This window comes from Eucalyptus grandis, chromosome 3 (assembly GCF_016545825.1).
Source record: "Eucalyptus grandis isolate ANBG69807.140 chromosome 3, ASM1654582v1, whole genome shotgun sequence".
Taxonomy (NCBI): Eukaryota; Viridiplantae; Streptophyta; class Magnoliopsida; order Myrtales; family Myrtaceae; genus Eucalyptus; species Eucalyptus grandis.
In genome coordinates this window covers 17,608,617-17,635,544 of record NC_052614.1, presented here as the reverse complement: position 1 = coordinate 17,635,544, position 26,928 = coordinate 17,608,617, and the positions used below count along the sequence as shown (strand labels likewise).

The 26,928-nt window shown below is 38.8% G+C and overlaps 1 protein-coding gene and 1 long non-coding RNA gene across 2 annotated transcripts; one reads left to right on the top strand and one right to left on the bottom strand.

The window, feature by feature from the left end:
• Positions 1 to 3,074: 3,074 nt before the first annotated feature.
• On the bottom strand, positions 3,075 to 3,792 carry LOC120291082. The gene is made up of 3 exons (XR_005548922.1): positions 3,765 to 3,792; positions 3,604 to 3,682; positions 3,075 to 3,164 (listed from the first exon to the last, which is right to left on the bottom strand). It is a non-coding gene; the product is annotated as an uncharacterized LOC120291082 (long non-coding RNA).
• Positions 3,793 to 20,160: 16,368 nt separating this feature from the next.
• LOC108958117 (MDIS1-interacting receptor like kinase 2) lies at positions 20,161 to 26,702 on the top strand. Its single transcript, XM_039309378.1, has 4 exons — positions 20,161 to 20,641; positions 24,820 to 25,725; positions 26,144 to 26,536; positions 26,620 to 26,702. Exons 1-4 carry the CDS (start codon positions 20,161 to 20,163, stop codon positions 26,700 to 26,702), a joined length of 1,863 nt encoding a protein of 620 aa, XP_039165312.1.
• The last annotated feature ends 226 nt before the right edge of the window (positions 26,703 to 26,928 follow it).

Here is a 26,928-nt window from a genome sequence, read left to right as displayed (position 1 = left end):
AGAATCGAACTTCTCACTCCAGTGCGGGTTGAATTGATAAGTACTAGCGGTACCAGTCCTAGTGGGCGGAAAGTGAATCGCCGGAGCAAAAGATGCTCAAATGAAGCGCAGCTCTCTGCTCCTAGGATGGCAATGGGTGCTAGGACGAGTCGGTTCCTCGCCAAGCTAATAAGGAGTTGGAGAAAAACCGAATCCTCGCTGAATAGGGATAACATTCCCGGATCGATCGATGAATTCAAAGAAAAGGTCTACTGCCACATTTTCAACAAGGACAGAACATCCATTTGGTTTGCTGGGGTCAAGACGCTTAGTAGGCAAAAATGGTGCTACCAAAAGATGTGATTGGCAAAAAATGCCACACTTGCCAAAGAAAGCGTAGGTGACCAAGAATGGCCAAGTAGCTGAGATCAAAAGAAGCTACCAATGGAGCAAAACTTGTTTTGTTGGGCGAAGTGTGACCATTTGATGTGAAATCCCATAAGTGGCACATCAATGGTTATGGGACGAAGCGACAAAACAAGATCGCAATGAGAGCGTTGCGAATTTGAGTGGGGGAAAATATCACGATCTGTGAATCCTCCCGTACTCATGACACTTGTGAGTGGTGCTTGGGGTTATTGGGTGAAGAGTGATGAGGCAAATGGGACGAACACAACTGGTCCGTGGGAATGGCGTCAAGACGGTTGGTACTAAGAGTTTTAGGATATAAGGATTATATCATTTAGAAGCTCTGAAGGCGGGGTAGGTTGATGCCGCTCTCCTAACGAGGCCATAGCAGGCCGAAACCAGTTGTTGAGCCTAGAGATCTGCTGTCTCACTCGATGGACTAGACGCCCAAGCAACACTTGGCGTGGTAGGATCTCGTACGAAGAAACATTCACCGTATTATTCGCTGGAACAGCTATAGAAGGAAGGCTGACCTAGTGAATTTCACTCGCCAGGCGCCACACGGGTCGTTTCCAGGCCAAGGAAACTCTCAGCCCGTGACACGTGCATATACAAAAGCAATATTCTTCTTTCAACAAAATGACAATGACACAAATAACCTTTGAATTTGGGCCCAATGTGCAATGTAGTATCCGAACTTTTAATTTGTTCAATGTAATCCCTGAATTTTTATTTTATTCAATGTGTTCCCTATACTTTTGGTACATATTCAATTTAGTCTATGGACTCTATAAAAATGTTCAACATTGTCCCTAATCTTGAATGTGCAATGTGGTCAATAAATTCTTAATTTCTTCAATGTAATACCTAAACTTCTACTTTTAGTACATATTCAATGTAAGCCCTGAATTATATTAAAGTGTTCAATTTAGCCCTTCTAATAATTCAAATTAGGGACAACGTAATTTTTATAGTCCATATACTAAATTGAACATGTACAAAAAGTTCAAGGACCATAAAAAAAAAAAAAAAATCATGGAGCAATTGCACATTGGGCTAAATTTTAATGACCATATTAAACAATTTAAAAATTCAGGGATCACATTACAAAGTTTATGGACCCTTTGTATCACTTTCTCTAAAAGAATGCAAAACATTTTTATGTTCGGCCTATCAACCTAGCTTACTATGCTCTCCCAACTCTAACAGCCTAAATCAAGGCTATAATTCACTATTTAATCTTTGAGACGTGACAGCCTCTAAAGATGCTTCATTCTACAGTTTATTAGTCTGTGCTATAAATTCAATCCAACGGGACTAGTTGAGTTGGGGGGCAACGAGCAAAAACTAATTTATGCTCTGAGCGTTCGTCTGGGAAGAGAGGATTAGCCGGTGCTGTGTTTAGGCCTCAAAACTAATTTATGCTCTGAGCGTTCCATCACATGTAGTTATGCAGCTCCCATAACACTTGTAGACTGATTTCAAAGCACGAATCACACGCAAGTCGCAAATTCTCAACAAGGTTCGAGAAAGACCGTACGTGGGAGGGAGCTGTCCTTCGCCGGCGAACGTCATCATCCCCTGTCGCTGCTTGTGCTTGAGATTGGCTGAGCAAACGGCGTACAGGCGCCCACGGCGCTTCACCGGCTTGCAGTGTTAGAAGAATTAAACAAGTTTTGCAAGATCAGAAGTGCATAGAAGTCAGCATCAGTAGAAAAGCCAAACCTGAAGAAGCAACTGAAACAGAGGAAGCTGAAACAGAGGAAAGTCGTGAGTTGGCGATCCAATTGAGTTAATGAGCTGGCGATCCGTGACAACAGGAGTTGATCCATGAGCTGGCAATCCGTGGCAACGGGAGCTGGTGATCCATGAGATTAAAACTGAATCACGAAGCGGAGTCAAGTGAATCGAAAGAAGCTACACGGTCAGAAGAAATACACGTGTATTGCTTATCTTCTGTTGTAACAATTTGATAACAGAAAACAATTGAGCTAGTGAGTTAGTATAAAAGGAAAATAGAGAACGAGAGAGAGAGTAGGTTGAATTCATTGTTAGTTCGAGTTCTTTGAGCTCTCTCTCGTTCTTCATCGAAGCCTTTTTCTTCGTTCTCTGTATTTTGGAGTTGATGAAAGATTGTGTAAAGAAGAACTCGAAGTTCTGAAGAAGAAATATAATGAAGTCCGAGGTATTTTCATTGATTGCTTGAAGATCTTGTTACGTATTCGATTTCTTCTCATGGTATCGAGCCCATCACCTGGGTATGATAGTTCGATGAGTTCTTACCGCATGATTTGATAAAGATCTTAGTAGTTCTTAGATAGCTTACCTTCAAAGTTTACTGGATTATCTTCAAATCTTCAAAGTCTTTGAAACATAGAAGAATGGCCACTAGAGTGCAGAAGTATACTTTTCCTGTTCATGTGAATATAGGTAACTTCGTTACTATCAAGTTGAATGAAGAAAACTTTCTGTTGTGGCAAGCTCAGTTTAATAGATTTCTGAAAAGCCAAGATCTAATTGGCTTTATTAATGGTGAAACATTACCTCCAAGTCGAATGATACAAAGGCGAGGCGGGAGAGATAATGAATCCCGATCATCTGGATTGGATAAAAACCGATCAGCTTATATCATCCTGGATAAGCGGTGCGGTATCAGAAAATATTCTAAGTCTAATAATTGGCTTAGATACCTCACTTGAAGTTTGGCAGGCTCTCATAAATAGATTTACACAGAAATCTATTGCAAAGGAGTTTGAGTTAAGGGGAAAACTTCAAGTCTGCAAGAAAAGAAACAGATCACTAAGCGAATATCTTCGAGAGTTCAAAAACATTTGTGACCAATTGAATGCAATTGGAAAACCTGTTGATGATATTACAAGAATGTTTGGAATACTGGAAGGGCTAGGTCCAGAATATGAAACTTTCAGAACAACCATGTATTGTCTTAAGCCTCAGCCAGAGTATGATGAGGTTATCTCCCAACTTGAAAGGTTTGAAACCCGATTACAAACATACTCTATGAATGAGTATAATTCTAACTTGGCCTATTATGGGCAAAGAAAAGCTGGAACAAGTTAGCAAAGAATCAATCCCAGAAATCAAAAAGAAAATTTTCGAGGAGAAGTGAGCTATGGAAGAGGTCAGCCTTTTATTAGAAGGGAATATGGAAATAATTCTGCAGAAGCTGGAAGAAATCAACAACATAGAATGAATAACCTGTATTCAACTCAGCAAGGTCAGGTTAATAAGGATAATTGGTCCAGCTATGGTCAAGGATTTCGACCCTATTCAAATCCTACACAAAGGTATCAAAGTGTTAGGTCGTACCCACCACAAAGCTCAAATGGTGATAGACAAACACAGAATACAAAGCCTACCAATAATGGCCCTCTCGCAATGCCGGATCCGTAAGAAATCAGGTCACACAGCACTCAGATGTTGGTATAGATTCGACAATTCATACCAGGTGGATGAAATACCAACTGCATTAGCAGCAGTTCACATTGAAGAACCCTATGGCTCAGAATGGTATCCGGATACAGGGGCTACGGCACACATTATCTCAGAACCTGGTATGATTCAAAACTTCAATACATATAGTGGTAATGACACTGTCATGATAGGAGATGGATCTCACTTATCAATCTCATGCATTGGTAATGGAATACTAAATACAGGAAATAGCAAATTACCTCTAAATGATGTATTGATAGTCCCTGCAATCACCAAGAATCTTCTATCTCGTATCGAAACCGACGAGATGACTATCCTTGTTCTTTTATTTTTGACAAACATGGGGTATATCTAAAGGACAATCACAATCATACAACAAAGTGAAGCTAGGAAGGAAAGTCAAGGGACTTTACCAGTGAAACCTAAAGCTGCGAAGCTTTCTTCATACAAACTCAACAGAAGTAGCAGAAGATATCCGGCATCAAAGGCTTGCTCACACCAATCTTAAAACAATGAAGATTCTGCAGAAACAAAATCTCATTCGGCTTAGTTCCAAAAGTCGAATATATGTGGCGTTGTCAAATTGCTAAAAGTTCAGCTTTATCGTTTCATTCCTCGAGACCATATTTCTAAAGTTCCATTAGAAAGAATACATTGTGATGTATGGGGACGTTCACCAATTCAATCTGTTCAGAAATTCTCCTACTATGTCATTTTTGTGGATGATTTTTCTCATAAATTTGGATATATCCTATGAGACAGAAATCGAAGTATATGAGATATTCGTTATGTTTCAAAGACTTGTAGAAAATCAGCTTAGTCACAAGATAAAAATCTTCCAGAGTGATGGAGGTGGTGAGTTCACTAGTGATAAACTCCAACTTCATCTACGAAGTGTGGAATTCAGCAATTCATCTCCGTCCTCACACGCCGAGCAAAATGGTGTCTCGTAAAGAAAACATAGACATGTGGTCGAATTAGGATTAGCAATGATGTATCATGCTAAAGTACCACTGAAATATTGGGTCGATGCATTCAAAACAGCAGTTTATGTTATCAATCTTCTTCCCACAGCAAAACTACATATGCATTCACCTCATTACCAGCTCTACAATAAGACACCAGATTACTATTATCTTCGTGTTTTTGGATCAGCTTGTTATCCATGCCTCAGGCACTATACAAAGCATAAATTTGATCCAAGATCTCTCACGTGTATCTTTCTTGGCTATAGTGAGAAGCACAAAGGATATAGATGTCTCTTACCTACAAATGGAAGAATCTACATCAGCAGACATGTAATTTTTGATGAAAATGTCTTTCCCTTTATTCATACACTTAGTACTGAATATCAGAAGGGATCTGATCTATACAGACAGTGGATAAAAGGAGTCCTACCTTCTAGTTCCAACTCTACTAAGAAGCCTCAATCACAAGACAATCTATCAAAGGTATATTTACAAAGCATACCGACTTAACCAAGTAGCTCCGAAATACAGAATGGTGAGCTCACTTCAAGTAGTTCTGAAGGTCGATTCCACATACAAATGTCACCTGATCCTGAGATACAGAGTACTGTTAATAATATCTCCAGTAATATTGAATCACGGCAGTTGCCTCCACCCTTAGAGGAACAAATATCTACAAATCGAGAACCTGTTTCAACATCAACCGATATCACAGACAATCTCAAATCAAGTATAGACACCGGAAATATACAAGGTACATCTTCAACACATCCTATGCAAACTAGACTACGATCTGGAATTATTAAAGCAAATCCTAAATATGCTTGTCTGGTTGAGTATAAGATTCCTGTTGAACCAAAATCAATAAAGTCTGCTTTAGCAGACCAAGGCTGGTACCAAGCTATGCTAGAAGAAATGGATGCCTTACATCAGAATCAGACCTGGGAATTAGTTCCTCGCATTAATCACATGAATGTAATCGGGTGCAAATGGGTGTTCAAGACAAAACTTGCACCCGATGGAAGCTTGGATAGACTCAAAGCTAGGCTGGTTGCCAAAGGCTTTCATCAAGAAGAAGGTCTTGATTTCACGAAACCTTCAGTCCCCGTAGTAAAACAGGCAACAATTCGAATAATCCTATCAGTAGCTATGATGAAACAATGGAACATCCATCAATTAGATGTCAAAAATGCTTTCTTACATGGACACTTAAGTGAAACAGTGTTCATGGAGCAACCTCCAGGATTTAAAGATTCACAAAAGCCTCATCATGTTTGTCTTCTTCGAAGATCTCTTTATGGACTTCGACAAGCTCCTCGAGCCCGGGTTTGATAGGTTCAGCAGCTTTCGCTTGAATATGGTTTTTTCGTAGCTCTACCGATCCTTCTCTATTCATCCCGCATACCGATACAGCCACTATTCTCCTATTACTGTATGTAGATGATATTATTCTCACTGGAAGCTCACCTCACATGATTTCGAGTCTTATTACTTCACTGAATACTCATTTTCATATGAAGGATCTAGGTTCTCTTCACTATTTTCTTGGTATAGAAGCTACACGAAACTCAGATTATCTATTCCTTTGCCAAACCAAATATGCTCTAGATCTTCTCACTCGAGCTCATATGCTACACTCCAAACCGTTTTCAACACCTCTTTCACTAAAACCACCCATTTTAATCAATGATTCTCTACCTTTCCATAATCCTACCGAGTACGTAAGTCTAGTTGGAGGTTTGCAATATCTCACCTTAACTAGACCGGACATTGCTTATGCCACAAACATACTCGCCAACGAATGCAGCAACCTACAATTGCCGACTTCAATAAATTGAAAAGAGTCTTACGGTATATAAAAGGTACTATAAAGCTTGGCTTATTTCTTCACTCTCACAGTACAATGCATCTGTATGGGTACTCTGATTCAGATTGGGCTGGTTGCCTCGAAACCAGAAGATCAACTACTGGGTTCTCGTATATATTGGATCCAATCTTATATCCTGGGCAGCCAAGAAACAACCTACCGTGAGCAGATCATCTACTGAAGCTGAATACCGTGCTCTTGCTTCAGCCACTGCCGATCTTACTTGGGTCAGTTTTGTATTACGTGATATAGGCTGCTTTCTTAAGCCTCCTATTCATTTGTACTGTGACAATAAGTCTGCAATATCTCTTACTCTAAATCCTGTCTTACACGCTCGAACCAAACATATTGAAATAGATTTCCACTTCGTTCGGGAAAAAGTTTCCTCAGGTTCATTGCATGTTAGCTACATTCCCAGTTCTTATCAATTAGCAGATATCTTTACAAAACCATTGACCAGCAGAGCACATTCTTATATGCGAAACAAATTGGGAATTTGTGCACTCTCCATTCCCAATTTGAGGGGGAATGTTAGAAGAATTAAACAAGTTTTGCAAGATCAGAAGTGCATAGAAGTCAGCATCAGTAGAAAAGCCAAACTGAAGAAGCAATGAAACAGAGGAAGCTGAAACAGAGGAAAGTCGTGAGTTGGCGATCCAATTGAGTTAATGAGCTGGCGATCCGTGACAACAGGAGTTGATCCATGAGCTGGCAATCCGTGGCAACAGGAGCTGGTGATCCATGAGATTAAAACTGAATCACAGAAGCAGGTCAAGTGAATCAGAAAGAAGCTACACAGTCAGAAGAAATACACGTGTATTGCTTATCTTCTGTTGTAACAATTTGATAACAGAAAACAGTTGAGCTAGTGAGTTAGTATAAAAGGAAAATAGAGAACGAGAGAGAGTAGGTTGAATTCATTGTTAGTTCTGAGTTGCTGAGCTCTCTCTGTTCTTCATCAGAAGCCTTTTTCTTCGTTCTCTGTATTTTGGAGTTGATGAAAGATTGTGTAAAGAAGAACTCGAAGTTCTGAAGAAGAAATATAACAGAAGTCTGAGGTATTTTCATTGATTGCTTGAAGATCTTGTTCTGTATTCGATTTCTTCTCATGCAGAACTCGCACATCTTCTTCACCGAGGAACGAATCTTCATGGTCGCTGCTGCCAAACGGAGAAGCCATCGACAGAATACCTCGCGTGTTTTGGGTCCTTCGGGCTCTCGTTCGTTTAAAGATTTTCTAAAAGGCTGGGCCTACAGTACTTCACGCGTCTACTTAATTCACCGGGTCCCCATCTTCCACTTTTCTTTGCATTTTCTCACTCTTGATTTTTTTTTTTTTTTTTTTTTTTGGAACATCTTTTATGATCTGTGATAATCTCATTCTCTGTTGATCAAACACATTATTTATGTACATGCAACTTTCCAGCTTGTAAATTCTATTTTATGGAAAAAAAATTACTAAAAATATTTACACCTCACCGTCGGATATCAACTTAAGGTGACCTTATGTGGTGATTTCTTATGCATGAGTGAGGTGATCGGCTCCAAAGGCGGAAGATGGAATCGACCTTGGAGTTCCAAAGAATCGGAACCGAAAATTTGAACTAGTTACATTTGAAACCAGCCCGCACCAACTGACGTCTCCTAATTCAACCCAAGAACTGAGTTTGTTTTGTGGAAATCAGTTTATGGTGATTGTTTCGTTGAAAGTGTCAATCATTGATATATGATACAATGACCTAGAAGATCCTCTCCCAAATGTCAATCATTGAGGCTCCATTTGAGGCAATTCAACATAACAAAGGGCTCTATGGAAATGTTGTTGGGTTATCAAAAAGCAATTCTACTGTGAGCAAGAAAAGCATTGGATGTATTAATACTAGAATCATAGTTGTCCTCTTTCTCTCACTTTTGGGGTTTCTTGATCTCTCTTGCACCTTGACTGTTCTTGTAAGAATGAGGATTATTAATGGAGAGAAAATGAACGGGCAAATGATTTGGATTTTATGCGTATTTTGAGTTATGATGACAAGGTTTTTTATGATCAAATTGTCGAGGCCACGGGAAGATTTGACTCCAGGTACTATGTGGGTGAAGGAGCATATGGAACTATTTATAAAGTCTAGATATCAAAAGATCAAATGATTGCTGTCAAGTAAACCTCATCATCTCAGGAAGACAATGAGATCATTGATTTGATATTATTTGGAAGGGAAATACAAGCCTTAAGAAATATACGCCATCATAATATCGTGAAAATTTATGGGTTTTGCTCTCATGCAGAAAGTTGTTTTTGGTGTACGAGTACATGGAAAGAGGGAGCTTGATAACAACTTTAAACAATGATGAAAGAGCAATTGAATTTCAATGGGACAAGAGAGTAAATATGGTCCAAGGAGTTGTGGATGCATTGTCCTATATGCATCATGAATGTTTGCCTTGGTTGATTTATCGAGACTTGACCAATAACAACATTCTATTGGATCGATTTTGACACTGCAAGACTTTTGAGGCCAGATTCATCAAACTAGACTGCTAATGCTAGCATCATCGGATATATTTTCATAGGTACTTCGTAATTTTTACAATTTTTAATGACATTGGTGTCAGACATCCCTTCCATAACTGAAATTTTGCTAGTATGGCGCACTTCTTTAGTTATTTAATCTTCTTATAGAAATTTATTTACTCCATCAAAGTTTTCAAGTTCAGTGCAGATAGAAAGCTTTTCGATTTCCCCAATAAGTAAGAATTGGTAAATGAGGAAAAATATCATAATCGATCCACTTCAAAGATATGAAGCTCGTATTACCCAAAGATGCTCTTACTTTAAGTGTTGGAACAAATTTCTTCAAACTTTGTCGATGCATAAACTCCCATGATCAAATCAATGTTGTAAGTGTAGATTAATTAGAAATTTGCACTTGTAATCATCACGCCATGGGAAGCAGTGTTATTAACTTGAATACAGCTTATGACTGAGGTGACAAAAACCTGTGAATTGTCTACTTGTAGAGCTGGCTTATTCTACAGTTCCTACCGAAAAATGCAATGTGTATAGCTTTGGAGTCGTTGCATTAGAGACAATCGTGGAAAAGCATCCAAGATATCACGTCTCTTGGGAATGGTCATTGTCCGCCCAATCTGAGTCGCCAATAATGTTGAAGGATGTGTTGGATCAACGTCTCTCACCTTCTAGATTTTGTCTTCAAGATGCATAAAACGTGGTCATGATCGCCAAGCTAGCGTTCGCATGCTTGCAAGCTGATCCGCGACTTCAACCGACTATGGGATAAGTCTCACGTGAGCTTCGCGTTCAAGTACCCATGGAAATGCCATTCTTTACCATCAGCTTGGAGCAACTTCGCAATCTCAGTGTCAAGAAATTTGGAGCATTCACGAAAGATGGTACGTTTCGAAGTCACTTTTTCATGTGGTATTGTGTTTGGTTTTTAGTCATGATGATGATCGCCTTTTGAATATTTTGTAGGTTTCACTAATCCCAACCATGTGATTTATCATTTTCACTACAGAGCTAGCTTCCCTATGAACGTCGTAAGAATTGTACAATGTCTACAGTTTGGAGTTGTTGCACCAGAAATAATTACAAGAAGGCTTTTGGGAAGATCTCATTTCACAACTACTTCCAGCATTTTGCATCGCGACGAGGAATTAAATTTGCAAAATGTATTGGATGTATCCTTTTCCTTCTTTCAAGCAAGATGTAAATGCCATGTGGTTTCCATTGCCGAAAGACATAATGATACTAGTTATCTATGAACTTTTATCAATGTGTAGTGTCATACTGTTGGGAGATATGCCAATCCAAGATTGCAGTTGATTGAATGAATCAATTTGGGATTGGATTTGATTCCTTAGGCTAGTCTAGAATATTTTCTTTCTATTTATTATTAATACTTGTAGTATGTACTTTGTACATGTAATTGAAATAAGTCACAGAAATACGAAAAAGCTTTTCTCCATTTCTTCGGTTCTTCCTCCTCCTCCCTATTTTCTGTCATGATATCAGAGCCATCGATCAAGGGACTCTATACTCAATCCGATCATTCAGACTCCATTGCCATGACCTTCATTACTGCTCCGATCAGACTTTTTGAAGATCGCCGCAACCGTGTTGCGTCAATACGGGTGCCGCGCTGACAAGTTTCATCCATATCATTGTAGATTGTCATATTTACGCACTGACAGCGTGTGGTTGCTGCGCCGTTTTATCCCCCCTGCACTTCCCACCACCACGTTTGTTTCTTGCCATTATACAGCCCTATGGTAGATACAAACCCGACCAGCGATGTTCTTCCCCTGATAGCACAAGGGGAAATTTCAAATACCGATGCTCCCATTGAGCATTTGACCCAGGTCCTGTCCTAACATGTCCTACAATCTCATGTTAAAACTCCGGCTCCCCTGATTACTGTCAAGTTAGATGGAAGCAACTATGGTCTTTGGTCCCAAGTTGTCGAGATGTACATTTTTGGCAAGGACAAGTTGGGATATATTACTGGGGTTCTTCCCCCAATCCCTTCCGAATGATCCTGACTTTCGGAAGTGGAAGACTAATGACTCAACTGTGAAGAGCTAGCTTATCAATTCCATGGATCCCACACTGATTGGCAACTTCATCCAATATCCCACCGCAAAAGCGGTTTGGGATGCAATGGCTACGACATTCTTTGATGGTATCGACGTCTCCCAGGTGTACGATTTAAAACAACGCCTGACCTGATTGAAGCAGGTGAGAAGACCCATTGAAAAGTATTATAATGATCTTCAAGGACTTTGGTGAGAAGTTGACTTTGGCTGGCCTAATCCCATGACCTGCGCTCGTGATATTGATAGATACAACACCTTGGTTCAGGAAGATCGTGTTTATTTGTTCTTGGATGGCTTAAATGATCGCCTCGACAATATTCGGGCTGATGCATTGCAGATGCAACCATTTCCTATAGTCGAATAAGCCTATGCACGAGTAAGAAGAGAAGACATGCACCAGGCCGTTATGATGGCACACCCACAGTTTCCCACTGCTGCTGCTATGATGTTGCGTAGCCAAAAAAACGAGCTGGCAATTTTCAGAATTCGGTCTTGGAAATTTTACTTTACAAATGGTTCCTATTTCTACTCCGCCCGAGGGAGGGCGCTCTAGCACTGGTCTGAAAGCTAAGTCGCAACCGCTAGCAGCAGGGGGTTGTACTCACTGCGGGAATTCCCGACATACGAAGGAGACCCATTTCAAGTTGTATGGCTATCTTGAGTGCTGGAAGGAATTACAGGCTAAAAAGAAGGTTGACAATCCGACGGGTAAGGGACAGGCTTCCTTGGCCATAGGTGATTCGTCCATATCTTTGATGCCGCAGTTAGACTCCACCATTGCACCCGATTCCGATACTACAGATAACAATGGTTTGTGCTTGTTAGTACTTCTCAAGCTGGAGATAAAGATGGGTAGATTGTTGATTCAGGCGCTACTGATCACATGACACCCCATCTTGATGATCTCCTGCGCCACGCCGCTTTGAGGAGACAACATATATATAATGCCCATGGTCGTAGTTTTCCTGTGTTGGGGGCCAGCAGTGTTGAACTTTCCCCATCTTTGTCATTATCTCATACTTTGCTAGTGCCATCCTTCTCAAACCGATTGCTCTCTATGGGACAAATCACTGATGAATTGAATTACAGCATACTCATGCATCCCTCCTTTTGTTTATTTCAGGATATCCTCACAAAGGAGATTACTAGATGTGGTATTGAGAGGGAGGGACTGTACTTTGTTGATAACTTCATTGAAAGCCGAGCATACCACACCCGCAGTCAGTATATTGCTAAGGAGAAAGAAATTTGGTTATGTCACTGTCATTTAGGACACCCTTCTTTTGTGTATTTAAAGAAATTATTTCCCAACTTGTCCAGTAGTTTATCGGATTCTGAATTTCACTGTGAGACTTGCATTTTGGTGAAGAGCCATCGTGCTTCTTTTCCACTGAGTTTTAATAAGAGTCCAACTCCTTTTTCATTAATACATTCTGATGCGTGGAGTGCTTCACTAATGGTTACCATCTCTGGCGTTCGTTGTTTTGTAACTTTTGTGAATGACTGTATCAGGATAACCTAGTTATATTTAATGAAAAATAAAGATGAAGTAGGGACAATCTTTCGTGTATTTCACCGCATGGTCACAACTCAATTTGGAACTCAAATTCGTGTCCTTCGCAGCGACAACAGTGACGAATATACTAACCAACCCCTCACAGGTTATTTTCAAGATCATAGGTTAATTCATGAGACCTCTTGCACTTGAACACCCCGGCAAATTGGTGTTGCTAAACGGAAAAACCATCATACCGTAGAGACGGCGAGGGCTCTCCTCATGGGTGGGCAGGTTCCAAATTGGTTTTGGGATGCAGCTGTGCATCTGATGGATCGCATGCCCTCCCGTGTATTGGCATTCTAGACCCTGCTCCAAGCTCTTTCAACACGTCTCACTTCTCTCAGTCTTGACTCTACCTCCAAAGGTGTTTGGGTGTGTGGCCTACATCCACCTGCATAAGAATCAGCGAACAAAGCTGGACCTATGTGCTGTCAAGTGTCTTTTTCTTGGCTATGGAACCCTCAAAAGGGATATTGCTGCTACAGTCCAGACACGAAGAAAACTCATGTGACCATGGACATTGCATTTGTTGAATCTGAACTCTTCTTTCTACCATCAATATTACCTTTCAAGGGGAGATCCATGGTGAAAGGGTATATTGGTGAGAAGGTGGCATGATGGTAGGGGCTAGCAATGCACACCGACGGCAAGTGATTGGTGGGACACCGACGGCAAGTTATTGGTGGGACGGATAGCAGGTCTGGCTATATATTAAGGTAGTAGACAAGAAAACTAGCAGCAACTTCATAATAAAGATGACCAGCAGAGTATTTTGCTACAAGAAGCACAAGAACAACCTCAAGAACAGTCCTCTCTTCGGCAAGATATCCCCTCTTTGGTACTCGACCATTCTGTTGAGGATACTCCTGAGGTAAGCTCTCCTATCACACATGATTTTCTTGTTGATACTGATGAGGTTGTAGATTATAAATTGCTCGACAGACACAATCAAGCCAAGGCTCCTAATAGGTACTCACCAGATGTGGAGGAATGAAGGTCAAAGTATCCGATTATCAATTATGTCTCGACAAGGAGATTATTGAAACATTGAAGGTGTTTGTGGCCAATGTCTTTGCAATTCAAGTTCCTAGTGGAGTACAAGAAGCCTTGAGGGATCCCAAGTGGGTTCAGGCAATAAAAGAGGAGATGGAAGCTTTGCAAAAAAATAAGACATGGAGACTGGTAGAGTTGCTGAAGCGAAACAAGACAATAGGGTGCAAGTGGGTCTTCACCATCAAATACAAAGCATATGGGCCAGTTGAGAGGTACAAGGCACAGCTCATTGCAAAGGAATATACCCAGATCTATAGTGTGGACTATCAAGAAACATCTCTCTAGTTGCGAAGTACGAGTTTTCATGTCACTTGCAGCAAACCTCACCAGTTTGATGTGAAGAATGTGTTTCTCCATGAAGATCTAGATAAAAAAAAATATACATGAAAGTCCCACCTAGGTATGCGTGTGCTGATTAGCCAGATGTAGTGTGCAAACTTCAGCGGTCATTATATGGGTTAAAGCAATCATTATACGCATGGTTTGGTCGATTTAGCCCATCAATGAAAAGATATGGATATACTCAAAGTGATTTTGATCATACATTATTCTTTGAAGCATAAATAGGACAAAGTGATAGCGTTGATCATACACGTGGATGACATGATCATCACAGGGGATGAACTAGAAGAACTTGCAGACATAGATGAAAAATTTGGGAGGCTTGAAATATTTCTTGGGAATTGAAGTAGTCAAGTCAAAGGAAGGTATTTTCTTGTCTCAGCAAAAGTATGTGTTCGATTTGTTAGCTATGGTTGGAAAGTTGGAGTGTAAGCCTGCCGACACTCTTATAGTTCAAAATCATAAACTCGGAGAGTTTCCTAATTAGGTGCCTACCAATAAAGATAAATACCAAAGGTTAGTAGGGAGATTGATTTATTTGTCACACACTTGTCCATATATTGCATATGATGCGGGGTTTATGAGTCAATTTATGCATGCTCCAAGTGAAGAACATATGAATGATGTGATCCGGATTCTGCATTACTTGAAGTCGACTCTAGGAAAAGGGTTGTTCTTTGCAAAGAACGGTCACCTTAAGATAGAGGGATTTATGGATGTGGATTGGGTAGGTGGTATCTCTGAAAAGAAGTCTATGTCTGGCTATTTCACATTTGTGGGAGGAAACTTGATAACATGGAGGAGCAAGAAGCAAAAGGTTATAATAGTCCTTTCAAGTGCTGAAGCAGAATTCCGAGGGGTAACTAAAGGTCTATGCAAGCTACCATGGCTAAAAATGTTGATGACAAAACTTAGTTTCCCACCTGAGTCCAAGATGAGACTAGTTTGTGATAATAAAGTTGTGATTGAAATTTCTCACAATCTAATTCAACATGACCATACTAAGCATGTTGAGGTGAATAGACATTTTGTCAAGCAAAACTTGGATGCTAATGTGATAACGTTTCCATTTGTCAGAATTGAAGATCAGTTGGCTGATGTTCTTATAAAGGCCTTGTCGAGTCGAGCTTTTCACAGCTCACTTGTCACGCTGGATATTAAAGACATCTTCTCACAAACTTGACGGGTAGTGTTGGAAAAAATGCAATATCAGCCAAAGATTGCAGTTGATTGAATGAATTAATTTGGGATTGGATTTGATTCCTTAGATTAGTCTAGAAATATTTCTTTCTATTTATTATTCATACTTTGTATTATATAAAGAGCTTTGTACACGTAATTGAAACAAGTCACGGAAATACAAAAAAGCTTTTCTCCATTTCTTCAGTTCTTCCTCCTCTCCCCTATTTTCTGTCACATACTTGCATTTTTAATTAGTTCAATCAAGCTACTTTTTGACAAATGTACAATGTCGTCTTGGAACTTTTAGTTGGTCCACTTAAATTCCTAATATACTTTAATATGTTTATTGTCATTTTTTCATTAATTGATTTAAATGAAGTGTGGCATGGACACCAAAACCACAATTCACGTTCCTTAATATGTGCAATATTCACTTAAACAACTTTTTCTTTTCTAACACACATTGTCATCCGGTTGGCTCTCTTCAATAACGACTTTTGGTTTCTTGTCCCAAGAAGGATAGATAATGACTTTGAAATCTCTGCAGCCAAAGTGCAGAGAAAACTAAATTGTTTTCTTTCGATGCACCGTGAAAAATCCCTCCTCTTCTACATTTGAAATGATCTCGATTGAAGCTTGAAGAAAAATAAGACCACATTGATCATATTGAGTATTCTTGTCCTAATTTGGAAGCTTTTCTTTAACAGTGGTAGAATTTCTTTAAAATGTTAACTTGAATCCGAGTGTTGATTTTGGTCCTCTCACGCAGAGCTAATAATGTACGGAACTATCCTTTTCATCTAATTCTTTTTTATATTTGATCGTCTTGATTTTTTTGTTGATTGATTTCTACAGAACCTTTCTCAATACCGTAACACGATCATGTGTAATTTGACGTTGGATTATGTATCTTTTTTCGTATATTAATAGGATACATGCAAATTGATAAATGGAGTGGGCATACAAAATTAAGAAGGAGGTGAATTGGTTATCTAAGGAGTCTTGGGACTGCTTGGCAAATAAGCGTTGGACTGTGTAGAACATACGCTGGTGTTATAGAAACACCTGTGCGTATACAAAAACAGTAATCTTCTTTAAACAAAACATAAAGGAGTTTAAGGGATAAAAGAAAAGGATAATGACACAAATGACCCATGAACTTGGATCCAATGTGTAATGTAGTTTTCGAACTTTTAATTTGTCCAATGCAATATCTGAACTTTGACCCAATGTGCAATATGGACCCTGGATTTTTATTTTGGCTCTAAACTTTTGATACATGTTCAATTTAGACCATGGACTATATGAAGATATTCAATATTGTCCCTAATATGTTATGTGCAATGTGATTCCTGAATTTTTAATTTATTCAATATAATCTTTGGACTTTTGGTACATATTCACTATAGTCCATGAATTATATTAAAATGTTAAATTTAGTCCTTCCATTAATTCAAAATCATGAAAATTGAAAAGGAAAGCCAAGAACTTACTAGTTAAAAAGGCAAAAAGGAGACGATAGCTTAAAAAATGTTATTACTTTAATAATTGAGCTAAGTCAAATTATGAAATTGAACAGCTTTGCACTAACAGTAAAATAATCAGACCATTTAAAGGGTTGGAAGTAAATAAAAGGCGAAAAAGTTAAGATCTTTATTGTCAAGGTCCTCCCATGATTAAGACAAATTGATTGGAGAAAGAAAAAGAGAGGGAAGCACACAATGAGAAATTTTCGAAAAAACTGGGGCAAAAGAAAGATAATGTTGATGTTGACTTTGTTGTTTATGACGGGCAAAAGAAAGATAAAGTTGATGTTGATTTTGTTGTTTATTACGATTTCCTATGTTCATAGTTCATGAGTGTTTTAGGGGGTGAAGAGTTGTGAGCAGAAAAGGAGGCAGACCTGAACTTGTGAAGTGAATCCAATATTCACGTCTGCTATAAATAATTGTGCGAGAAGAGGATTTTTAACTGGAGCTTGGATGAGTCGCACTTCTTTCGAAATGTGAATTTTAAAAAAAGAAATTACTTGGGGAGAGGCAGAGAGAGAGAGCGAGAGAGCGAGCTCCATTGAGGCTTGCGAGAAGCATTTGTCGAGCTTCAAAGAACAAGTAGAAGAGTGTCATTAATCATATATTATGAAAATTATGAAAAATTGTATGTGAATTCACGTATTGTGCGAAAATTCATAACGTTTCAGATTAAGCAAAGGTAAAAGTTCGGCCGACCCAAAATTTAGATGAAGTAAATAGTAAAACTTGAATATCTATTATGCAAGTGATTTCAATTAAAGTAAATGATCCTCGTATGGGCTTTACAATTAGACTGAGATTGAACTCCAATGCGTTGGTCAAGTGATTGCGTTATGTGAGTACAAACATTGTCTACTTATTTATTTTGTCCACCAAGAGAATCGACGAGATGTGGGAAATCGTAGAGAGGAAGCTGATGTCAAAGATCCATTTTTTTTTCAACCGTGGCTTTTCCGCTCCACAAGGCAAAATCAAAAAGGCCCCACGCTTCCTCAATTTCCGCCCGAAAAGGTCGGAACTGTATAGCTTTGCACTAACAGCAAAATAATCAGACCATTTGAAGGGTTGGAAGTAAATAAAAGGCAAAAAAGTTAAGTTCTTTATTGTCAAGGTCCTCCACATGATTAAGACAAATTGATTGGAGAAAGAAAAGAGAGAGACACACACAAAAGAAAAGAGAGGGACGCACACGAAGAGAAATTTTCGGGAAAACTGGGGCAAAAGAAAGATAAAGTCGATGTTGATTTTGTTGTTTATGACAATTTCCTATGTTCATATGTTCATGAGTGTTTTAGGGGGTGAAGATTTGTGAGTGAAATAAGAGGCAAACCTGCACTTGTGAAGTGAATCCAATATTCGCGTCTACTATAAATAATTGTGTGAGAAGGGGGTTTTTAACTGAAGCCTAGATGAGTCGTACTTCTTTCAAAATGTGAATTTCAAAAAAAGAAATTACTTGGAGAGAGAGAGAGCTCCATTGAGGCTCGCAAGAAGCACCTGATCGAGCTTCAAAGAACCAGTAGAAGAGTGCCATTAACCATATATAATGCAAATTATGAAAAGATTGTATGTGAATTCACGTATTGTGAGAGCTCCATTGAGGCTCGTGAGAAGTACATGGTCGAGCTTCAAAAAACCAGTAGAAGAGTGCCATTAACCATACATAATGAAAAGATTGTATGTGAATTCACATATTGTGCGAAAATTCATAATGTTTCAGATTAAGCAAAGGTGAAAGTGTGTCCGACCCCAAATTTAGATAAAGTAAGTAGTAAAACTTGAATATCTATTATTCAAGTGGTTTAAATTAGACTAAATGATCCTCATATGGGCATTACAATTAGACTGAGATTTAAATCCAATGCATTGGTTAAGTGATTGAATTATGTGAGTAAAAACATTATCTACTTATTTATTCTGTCCATGAAGATAATCGACTGAGTTGTTGGTAGAGAGGAAGATGATGTCAAAGATCCATTTTTTTTTTTTTTAATAACCGTGGCTTTTCCGCTCCACAAGGCAAAATCAAAAAGGCCCCACGCTTCCTCAATTTCCGCCCGAAAAGGTCGGAACTAAATAGCTTTAGACTAACAGTAAAATAATCAGACCATTTGAAGGGTTGGAAGTAAATAAAAGGCGAAAAAGTTAAGGTCTATATTGTCAAGGTCCTCCACATGATTAAGACAAATTGATTGGAGCCAAAAAAGAGAGGGAAGCACATAAAGAGAAATTATCGAGAAAATTGGGGCAAAAGAAAGATAAAGTCAATGTTGATTTTATTGTTTATGACGATTTCCTATGTTCATATGTTCATGAGTGTTTTAGGGGGTGAAGACTTGTGAGCAAAAAAAAGAGGCAGACCCGCACTTGTGAAGTGAATCCAATATTCACGTCTTCTATAAATAATTGTGTGAGAAGGGGTTTTTAACTGGAGCCTAGATGAGTCGCAATTCTTTCAAAATGTGAATTAAAAAAAAGAAATTACTTGGGGAGAGCAGGGAGAGAAAGAGAGAGACATCCATTGAGGCTTCAGAGAACCAGTAGAAGAGTGCCATTAACCATATATTATGAAAACTATGAAAAGATTGTATGTGAATTCACATATTGTGTGAAAATTCATAACGTTTCAGATTAAGCAAAGGTGAAGTGCGTCTGACCCAAAATGTAGATGAAGTAAATAGTATAACTTAAATATCTTTTATCCAAGTGATTTCAATAAAATAAATTATCCTCGTATGGGCATTACAATTAGGCTGAGATTTAATTTTAATGCGTTTAAGTGATTGCGTTATGTGACTACAAACATTACCTACTTAATTATTCTGTCCACGAAGATAATCAACAGAGTTGTTGGAAATCGTAGAGAGGAAGCCGATGTCAAAGATCCATTTTTTCTTAACCGTGGCTTTTCCACGCCACGAGGCAAAATCAAAAAGGGCCCACGGTTTCTCAATTTCCGCCCGAAAGGTCGGAACTGAATTTCAAAATTTCCCAGTTAAAGTGATTAAAAAAAAAAGATTTTCTCCTGCAATTTATCGTCGATGAGAAGGACCCATTTGCTTGGAAAACGTTGTACAGCTGTAATAGGCGTTGGCTCCGACTGAGGCTTCAGGAGTGATATTCCACCTATAAATATGTCATCAATCTGGTTAACCATATGTAGACTTGAACCATCTCACCTCCCATTAAGCAATCGTTCCCCGAATCATGGTTTCGTCCGTATTGGTGTCCAACCACTCTCCTTTAGCTACCTTCTTGTTCTTGTCGCTCTTCTTCGTCTACACCACATCATTTCATGGTGCAAGCGCTTTTGCATCCTCTACTTCTTTGTTCACTGTCAACGCAACTGAGAATAAGGATGAAGCAAAAGCTCTCTTGAATTGGAAACCTACTCTTGACAATCATAGCCAATCTCTCCTCTCTTCATGGTATGGCAACAATCCTTGTGGCTTTATTGGTGTCACTTGTGATGACTATGGAGCCGTCACCCATCTAAACCTTTCCTATCTTGGTTTGAGAGGAACTCTAGATGGCCTTGACTTCTCGCGCATAACCAATGTGGTTAGCTTGGAACTTGGCGACAACTCAATCTATGGCTCCATCCCCTCAAGTGTCGGTAACCTTTCCAAACTTAGCTCTCTTCATCTTTGTGGCAATGAATTGTCTGGGAACATTCCTTCAAGTATATGTATGCTAAAGAGTCTTCATTCTTTGTCCCTATGTGCAAACAACCTGAGTGGTCACATCCCTCGAGAGATTGGACGGTTAAATTCTCTTTTGAAACTTGATTTTTCTAGAAACGCTCTCACCGGTTCCATCCCTGCTTCGCTGGGGAACTTGAGCAGCCTCATTTATCTTTATCTATGGCAAAATCAACTTTCAGGGCCCATTCCTACCTCTCTTGGAAAACAAGGCAATTTAATCAAATTTAGCATTTCACAGAATAACCTTTCTGGGTCAATTCCGAGAGAGATAAGTGACTTGAGGAATTTGAAGTCTCTTTTATTAAGGCAAAATGGACTTTCAGGATCCATTCCTTCAGAAATCGGAAGGCTCACTTCCCTTATTGAACTTGACCTATCATTCAATAATCTTACTGGCTCAATTCCTTGTTCCCTTGGAAACTTGACAAGTTTATCTATTCTTCAACTCTACCTAAATAATTTGATAGGTCCAATCCCTCCTTTTCTTGCAAAACCGGGCAACTTAACCGAGTTAGTCATTTCAAAGAATGCCTTTTCTGGTTCCATGCCACAAGAAATATATGACTTGAGGAGCTTGAAGATTCTTAGCTTATGGGGAAATAAATTGTCGGGATCCATTCCTTCAGAAATAGGGAAGCTCACTTCTCTTACCAAACTTTATTTGGGACGCAACAATTTCAGTGGCTCGATTCCTTTTTCTATAGGAAACCTGACCAATCTATCTTTTCTTTGCCTCAATGGAAATTCAATCTCGTCCTCAATCCCTCAAGAAATTGGGAGATTGGTACATCTCGAAGGATTGGATTTGTCGAGAATAACTTTTCCGGTTCAATTCCAAGAGAGATAAGTGACTTGAGGAATTTGAAGTCTCTTTTATTATGGCAAAATGGACTTTCGGGATCCATTCCTTCGTAAATCGGAAGGCTCACTTCCCTTATTGAACTTGACCTATCATTCAATAATCTTACGGCTCAATTCCTTGTTCCCTTGGAAACTTGACAAGTTTATCTATTCTTCAACTCTACCTAAATAATTTGATAGGTCCAATCCCTCCTTTTCTTGCAAAACCGGGCAACTTAACCGAGTTAGTCATTTCAAAGAATGCCTTTATGGTTCCATGCCACAAGAAATATACGACTTGAGGAGCTTGAAGATTCTTAGCTTATGGGGAAATAAATTGTCGGGATTCATTCCTTCGAAATAGGAAGCTCACTTCTCTTACCAAACTTTATTTGGGACGCAACAATTTCAGTGGCTCGATTCCTTTTCTATAGGAAACCTGACCAATTTATCTTTTCTTTGCCTCAATGGAAATTCAATCTCGTCCTCAATCCCTCAAGAAATTGGGAGATTGGTACATCTCGAAGGATTGGATTTGTCGAGAATAACTTTTCCGGTTCAATTCCAAGAGAGATAAGTGACTTGAGGAATTTGAAGTCTCTTTTATTGAGGCAAAATGGACTTTCAGGATCCATTCCTTCAAAATCGGAAGGCTCACTTCCCTTATTGAACTTGACCTATCATTCAATAATCTTACTGGCTCAATTCCTTGTTCCCTTGGAAACTTGACAAGTTTATCTATTCTTCAACTCTACCTAAATAATTTGATAGGTCCAATCCCTCCTTTTCTTGCAAAACTGGGCAACTTAACCGAGTTAGTCATTTCAAAGAATGCCCTTTATGGTTCCATGCCACAAGAAATATACGACTTGAGGAGCTTGAAGATTCTTAGCTTATGGGGAAATAAATTGTCGGGATTCATTCCTTCAGAAATAGGGAAGCTCACTTCTCTTACCAAACTTTATTTGGGACGCAACAATTTCAGTGGCTCGATTCCTTTTTCTATAGGAAACCTGACCAATTTATCTTTTCTTTACCTCAATGGAAATGCAATCTCGTCCTCAATCCCTCAAGAAATTGGGAGATTGGTACATCTCGAAGGATTGGATTTGTCGAGAATAACTTTTCCGGTTCAATTCCAAGAGAGATAAGTGACTTGAGGAATTTGAAGTCTCTTTTATTGAGGCAAAATGGACTTTCAGGATCCATTCCTTCGTAAATCGGAAGGCTCACTTCCCTTATTGAACTTGACCTATCATTCAATAATCTTACTGGCTCAATTCCTTGTTCCCTTGGAAACTTGACAAGTTTATCTATTCTTCAACTCTACCTAAATAATTTGATAGGTCCAATCCCTCCTTTCTTGCAAAACTGGGCAACTTAACCGAGTTAGTCATTTCAAAGAATGCCCTTTATGGTTCCATGCCACAAGAAATATACGACTTGAGGAGCTTGAAGATTCTTAGCTTATGGGGAAATAAATTGTCGGGATTCATTCCTTCAGAAATAGGGAAGCTCACTTCTCTTACCAAACTTTATTTGGGACGCAACAATTTCAAAGTGGCTCGATTCCTTTTTCTATAGGAAACCTGACCAATTTATCTTTTCTTTACCTCAATGGAAATGCAATCTCGTCCTCAATCCCTCAAGAAATTGGGAGATTGGTACATCTCGAAGGATTGGATTTGTCAGAGAATAACTTTTCCGGTTCAATTCCAAGAGAGATAAGTGACTTGAGGAATTTGAAGTCTCTTTTATTGAGGCAAAATGGACTTTCAGGATCCATTCCTTCAGAAATCGGAAGGCTCACTTCCCTTATTGAACTTGACCTATCATTCAATAATCTTACTGGCTCAATTCCTTGTTCCCTTGGAAACTTGACAAGTTTATCTATTCTTCAACTCTACCTAAATAATTTGATAGGTCCAATCCCTCCTTTTCTTGCAAACCGGGCAACTTAACCGAGTTAGTCATTTCAAAGAATGCCCTTTCGGTTCCATGCCACAAGAAATATACGACTTGAGGAGCTTGAAGATTCTTAGCTTATGGGGAAATAAATTGTCGGGATTCATTCCTTCAGAAATAGGGAAGCTCACTTCTCTTACCAAACTTTATTTGGGACACAACAATTTCAGTGGCTCGATTCCTTTTTCTATAGGAAACCTGACCAATTTATCTTTTCTTTACCTCAATGGAAATGCAATCTCGTCCTCAATCCCTCAAGAAATTGGGAGATTGGTACATCTCGAAGGATTGGATTTGTCAGAGAATCATTTGGTTGGCCCAATGCCATTGTCTCTATCAAACTTAAGTAATTTAAATTATTTAACGCTTTGGTCAAATAATCTTTCAGGCTCGATTCCACAAGAGTTGGGGAAATTGATATCTCTTAGAAAATTGGAAGTATCCTTCAATAATTTGACTGGTCCCATCCCAGCATCAATTGGAAGCTTGGCGAATCTAACTTTATTAATTCTTCATGACAATAAATTCATTGGCTCCTTACCTTTTGAATTTAATAAGTTAACACGATTGGGTAATTTGGATCTATCTAATAATGAATTACATGGGGAATTGCCAGAAGATGTATGCCTTGAAGGATCATTGCAATATTTCAGCGTCTTCAACAATCATTTCAAGGGTCCTGTCCCAACAAGCTTAAAGAATTGTAGCACATTAATCAGATTGAGGTTAGACAGAAACCAACTTACTGGAAACATTACAGAAGCTTTTGGAGTATATCCGCATGCATATTATGTGGACTTGAGCCACAATCATTTGACCGGCAAACTTTCATGGAAATGGGAGCATTGTAATAATTTGACGAGTTTAAGGATATCGAACACTAGCATTTCTGGTGAGATACCCGCAATATTTGGAAGGATGGCTCAATTACAGAGATTCGACCTTTCATTAAATAATTTAAGTGGGATGATTCCAAGGGAATTGGGAAACCTATCGTTGTTGTTAGAGCTTGATCTAAGCAACAATGCCATCATAGGAAATGTTCCGATTGAGTTTGGACTTTTATCCCATCTGGCACATCTGAACTTGGCATCAAATAATTTGAGTGGATCAATACCAATGCAGCTAGGCTCATGTCAAAGCTTGTTGTGCTTGAACTTGAGTGGAAACAAATTTCATAGAAGCATCCCTTTTGAGATATGCAACATACAATTTCTTGAGGTTCTTGACTTGAGTCATAATATGTTAATTGAAAATATACCTGGAGAGCTTGGAAAGTTAAGAATGCTGCAAGTTCTAAATATCTCCCACAATAGCCTCTTTGGTTCTATTGTGCATATTTTTGATGATATGTTAGCCTTGACTTCCATTGATATATCTTACAATGACCTCGAAGGTCCTCTCCCAAATGTCAAGGCTTTCATTGAGGCTCCATTTGAGGCACTTCAGCATAACAAAGGGCTCTGTGGAAATGTTGTTGGTTTACCAAAATGCAATTCTACCGTGAGCAAGAAAAGCATTAGACGCATTAATACTAGAATCATCATTGTCCCAATTCTCTCGTTATTGGGGTTTCTCCTTCTCTCTTGCACGTTGACCGTTCTTGTCATCATCAATCACCGTCGAAGAAGGATGATTAAGAGAGAGAACAATGAATGGGAAAATGATTTAGATTTTATGCGTATCTTGAGTTATAATGGCAAGGTTTTCTATGATCGAATCGTCAAGGCCACGAGAGGATTTGACTCCGAGTACTATGTGGGTGAAGGAGCATATGGAATTGTTTATAAAGCCAAGATATCAGAAGATCAAACGGTTGCTGTCAAGCAAATCTCATCATCTCGGGAAAATGGCGAGCTTGTCGATTTGATACCATTTGAAAGGGAAATTCAAGCCTTAAGAAATATACGCCATCGCAACATTGTGAAATTTTATGGGTTCTGCTCTCATGCCCAACATTGTTTTTTGGTGTACGAGTACATGGAAAGAGGGAGCTTGAGAACAATTTTGAACGATGATGAAAGAGCATTAGAATTTCAATGGGACAAGAGAGTAAATGTGGTCCGAGGAGTTGCGGATGCATTGTCCTATATGCATCATGAATGTTCGCCTCCTTTGATTCATCGAGACGTGACCAGTAACAACATTCTATTGAATGCCGATTATGAGGCTCATGTTTCTGATTTTGGCACTGCAAGACTATTGAAGCCGGATTCATCAAACTGGACTGCTATTGCTGGCACCATTGGGTACATTGCTCCAGGTACTTCATAATTTTTGCAATTTTAATTACATTTGGTGTCAGACATCCTTTCCATAATTGAAACTTTGCTAGTTGGTGTAGTTTAGTTATTTAATCTTCTTATGGAAATTTGTTTACTCCATCAAAGTTTTCGAGTTCAGTGTAGACAAAAAGCTTTTTGATTTCCCCAGTAAGAAAGAATTGGCAAATGAGGAAAAATATCATAATAGTTCGTGTTACCTAAAGATGCTCTTACTTTGAATGTCAAAACAAAATTGTTTGAACTTTGTCAAAGCATAAACTCCCATGATCAAATTAGTGTTGTAAGTGTAGATTAAGTAGAAATTTGTACTTGTTATCATCACGTCATGGGAAGCAATGTTGTTAACTTGAATATAGCTTATGATTGAGGTTATGAAAAACTATGAATTCTTTGCAGAGCTGGCTTATTCTATAGTTCCGACTGAAAAATGCGATGTGTATAGCTTTGGAGTCATTGCATTAGAGACAATCATGGGAAAGCATCCAGGATATCACATCTCTTGGGAATGTTCATCTTCCACCCAATCTGAGTCGCCAATAATGTTAAAGGATGTGCTAGATCATCGTCTCTCACCTTCTAGAATTTGTCTTCAAGATGCACGAAACGTGGTCTTGATCACCAAGCTAGCGTTCGCATGCTTGCAATCTGATCCGCAGCTGCGACCGACTATGGAACAAGTCTCGCGTGAGCTTTGCGTTCAAGAACCCATGAAAATGCCATTCTCTGCAGTCAGCTTAGAGCAACTTCGCAATCTCAGTGTTAAGAAATTTGGAGCATTCACTGGAGATGGTAAGTTTTGAAGTTACTTTTTCATGTGGTATTGTGTTTGGTTTTAAGTAATGATAATGATCGCCTTTTGAATATCTCTATAGTTTTCACTAATCCCAACAATGTGATTTATGATTTTCAATACAGAGCAAGCTTCTTTGTGAACATCATAGGAATAGTGCAATGATTATAGTTTGGAGTTGTGGCACCAGAATTAATTATGAGAAGACTTTTGGGAAGATCTCATTTCACAACTATTTCCAGCTTTTTTGCGTAGCGAAGAGGAATTGAATTTGCAAAATATATTAAATCGACATCTCTTCCCTTCTTTTGAAGCAAGATGTAAATAACATGCACTTTCTATTGCTAGAAGGCACAATGATACTAGTTTTGTGCAAACTTTTATCGATGTG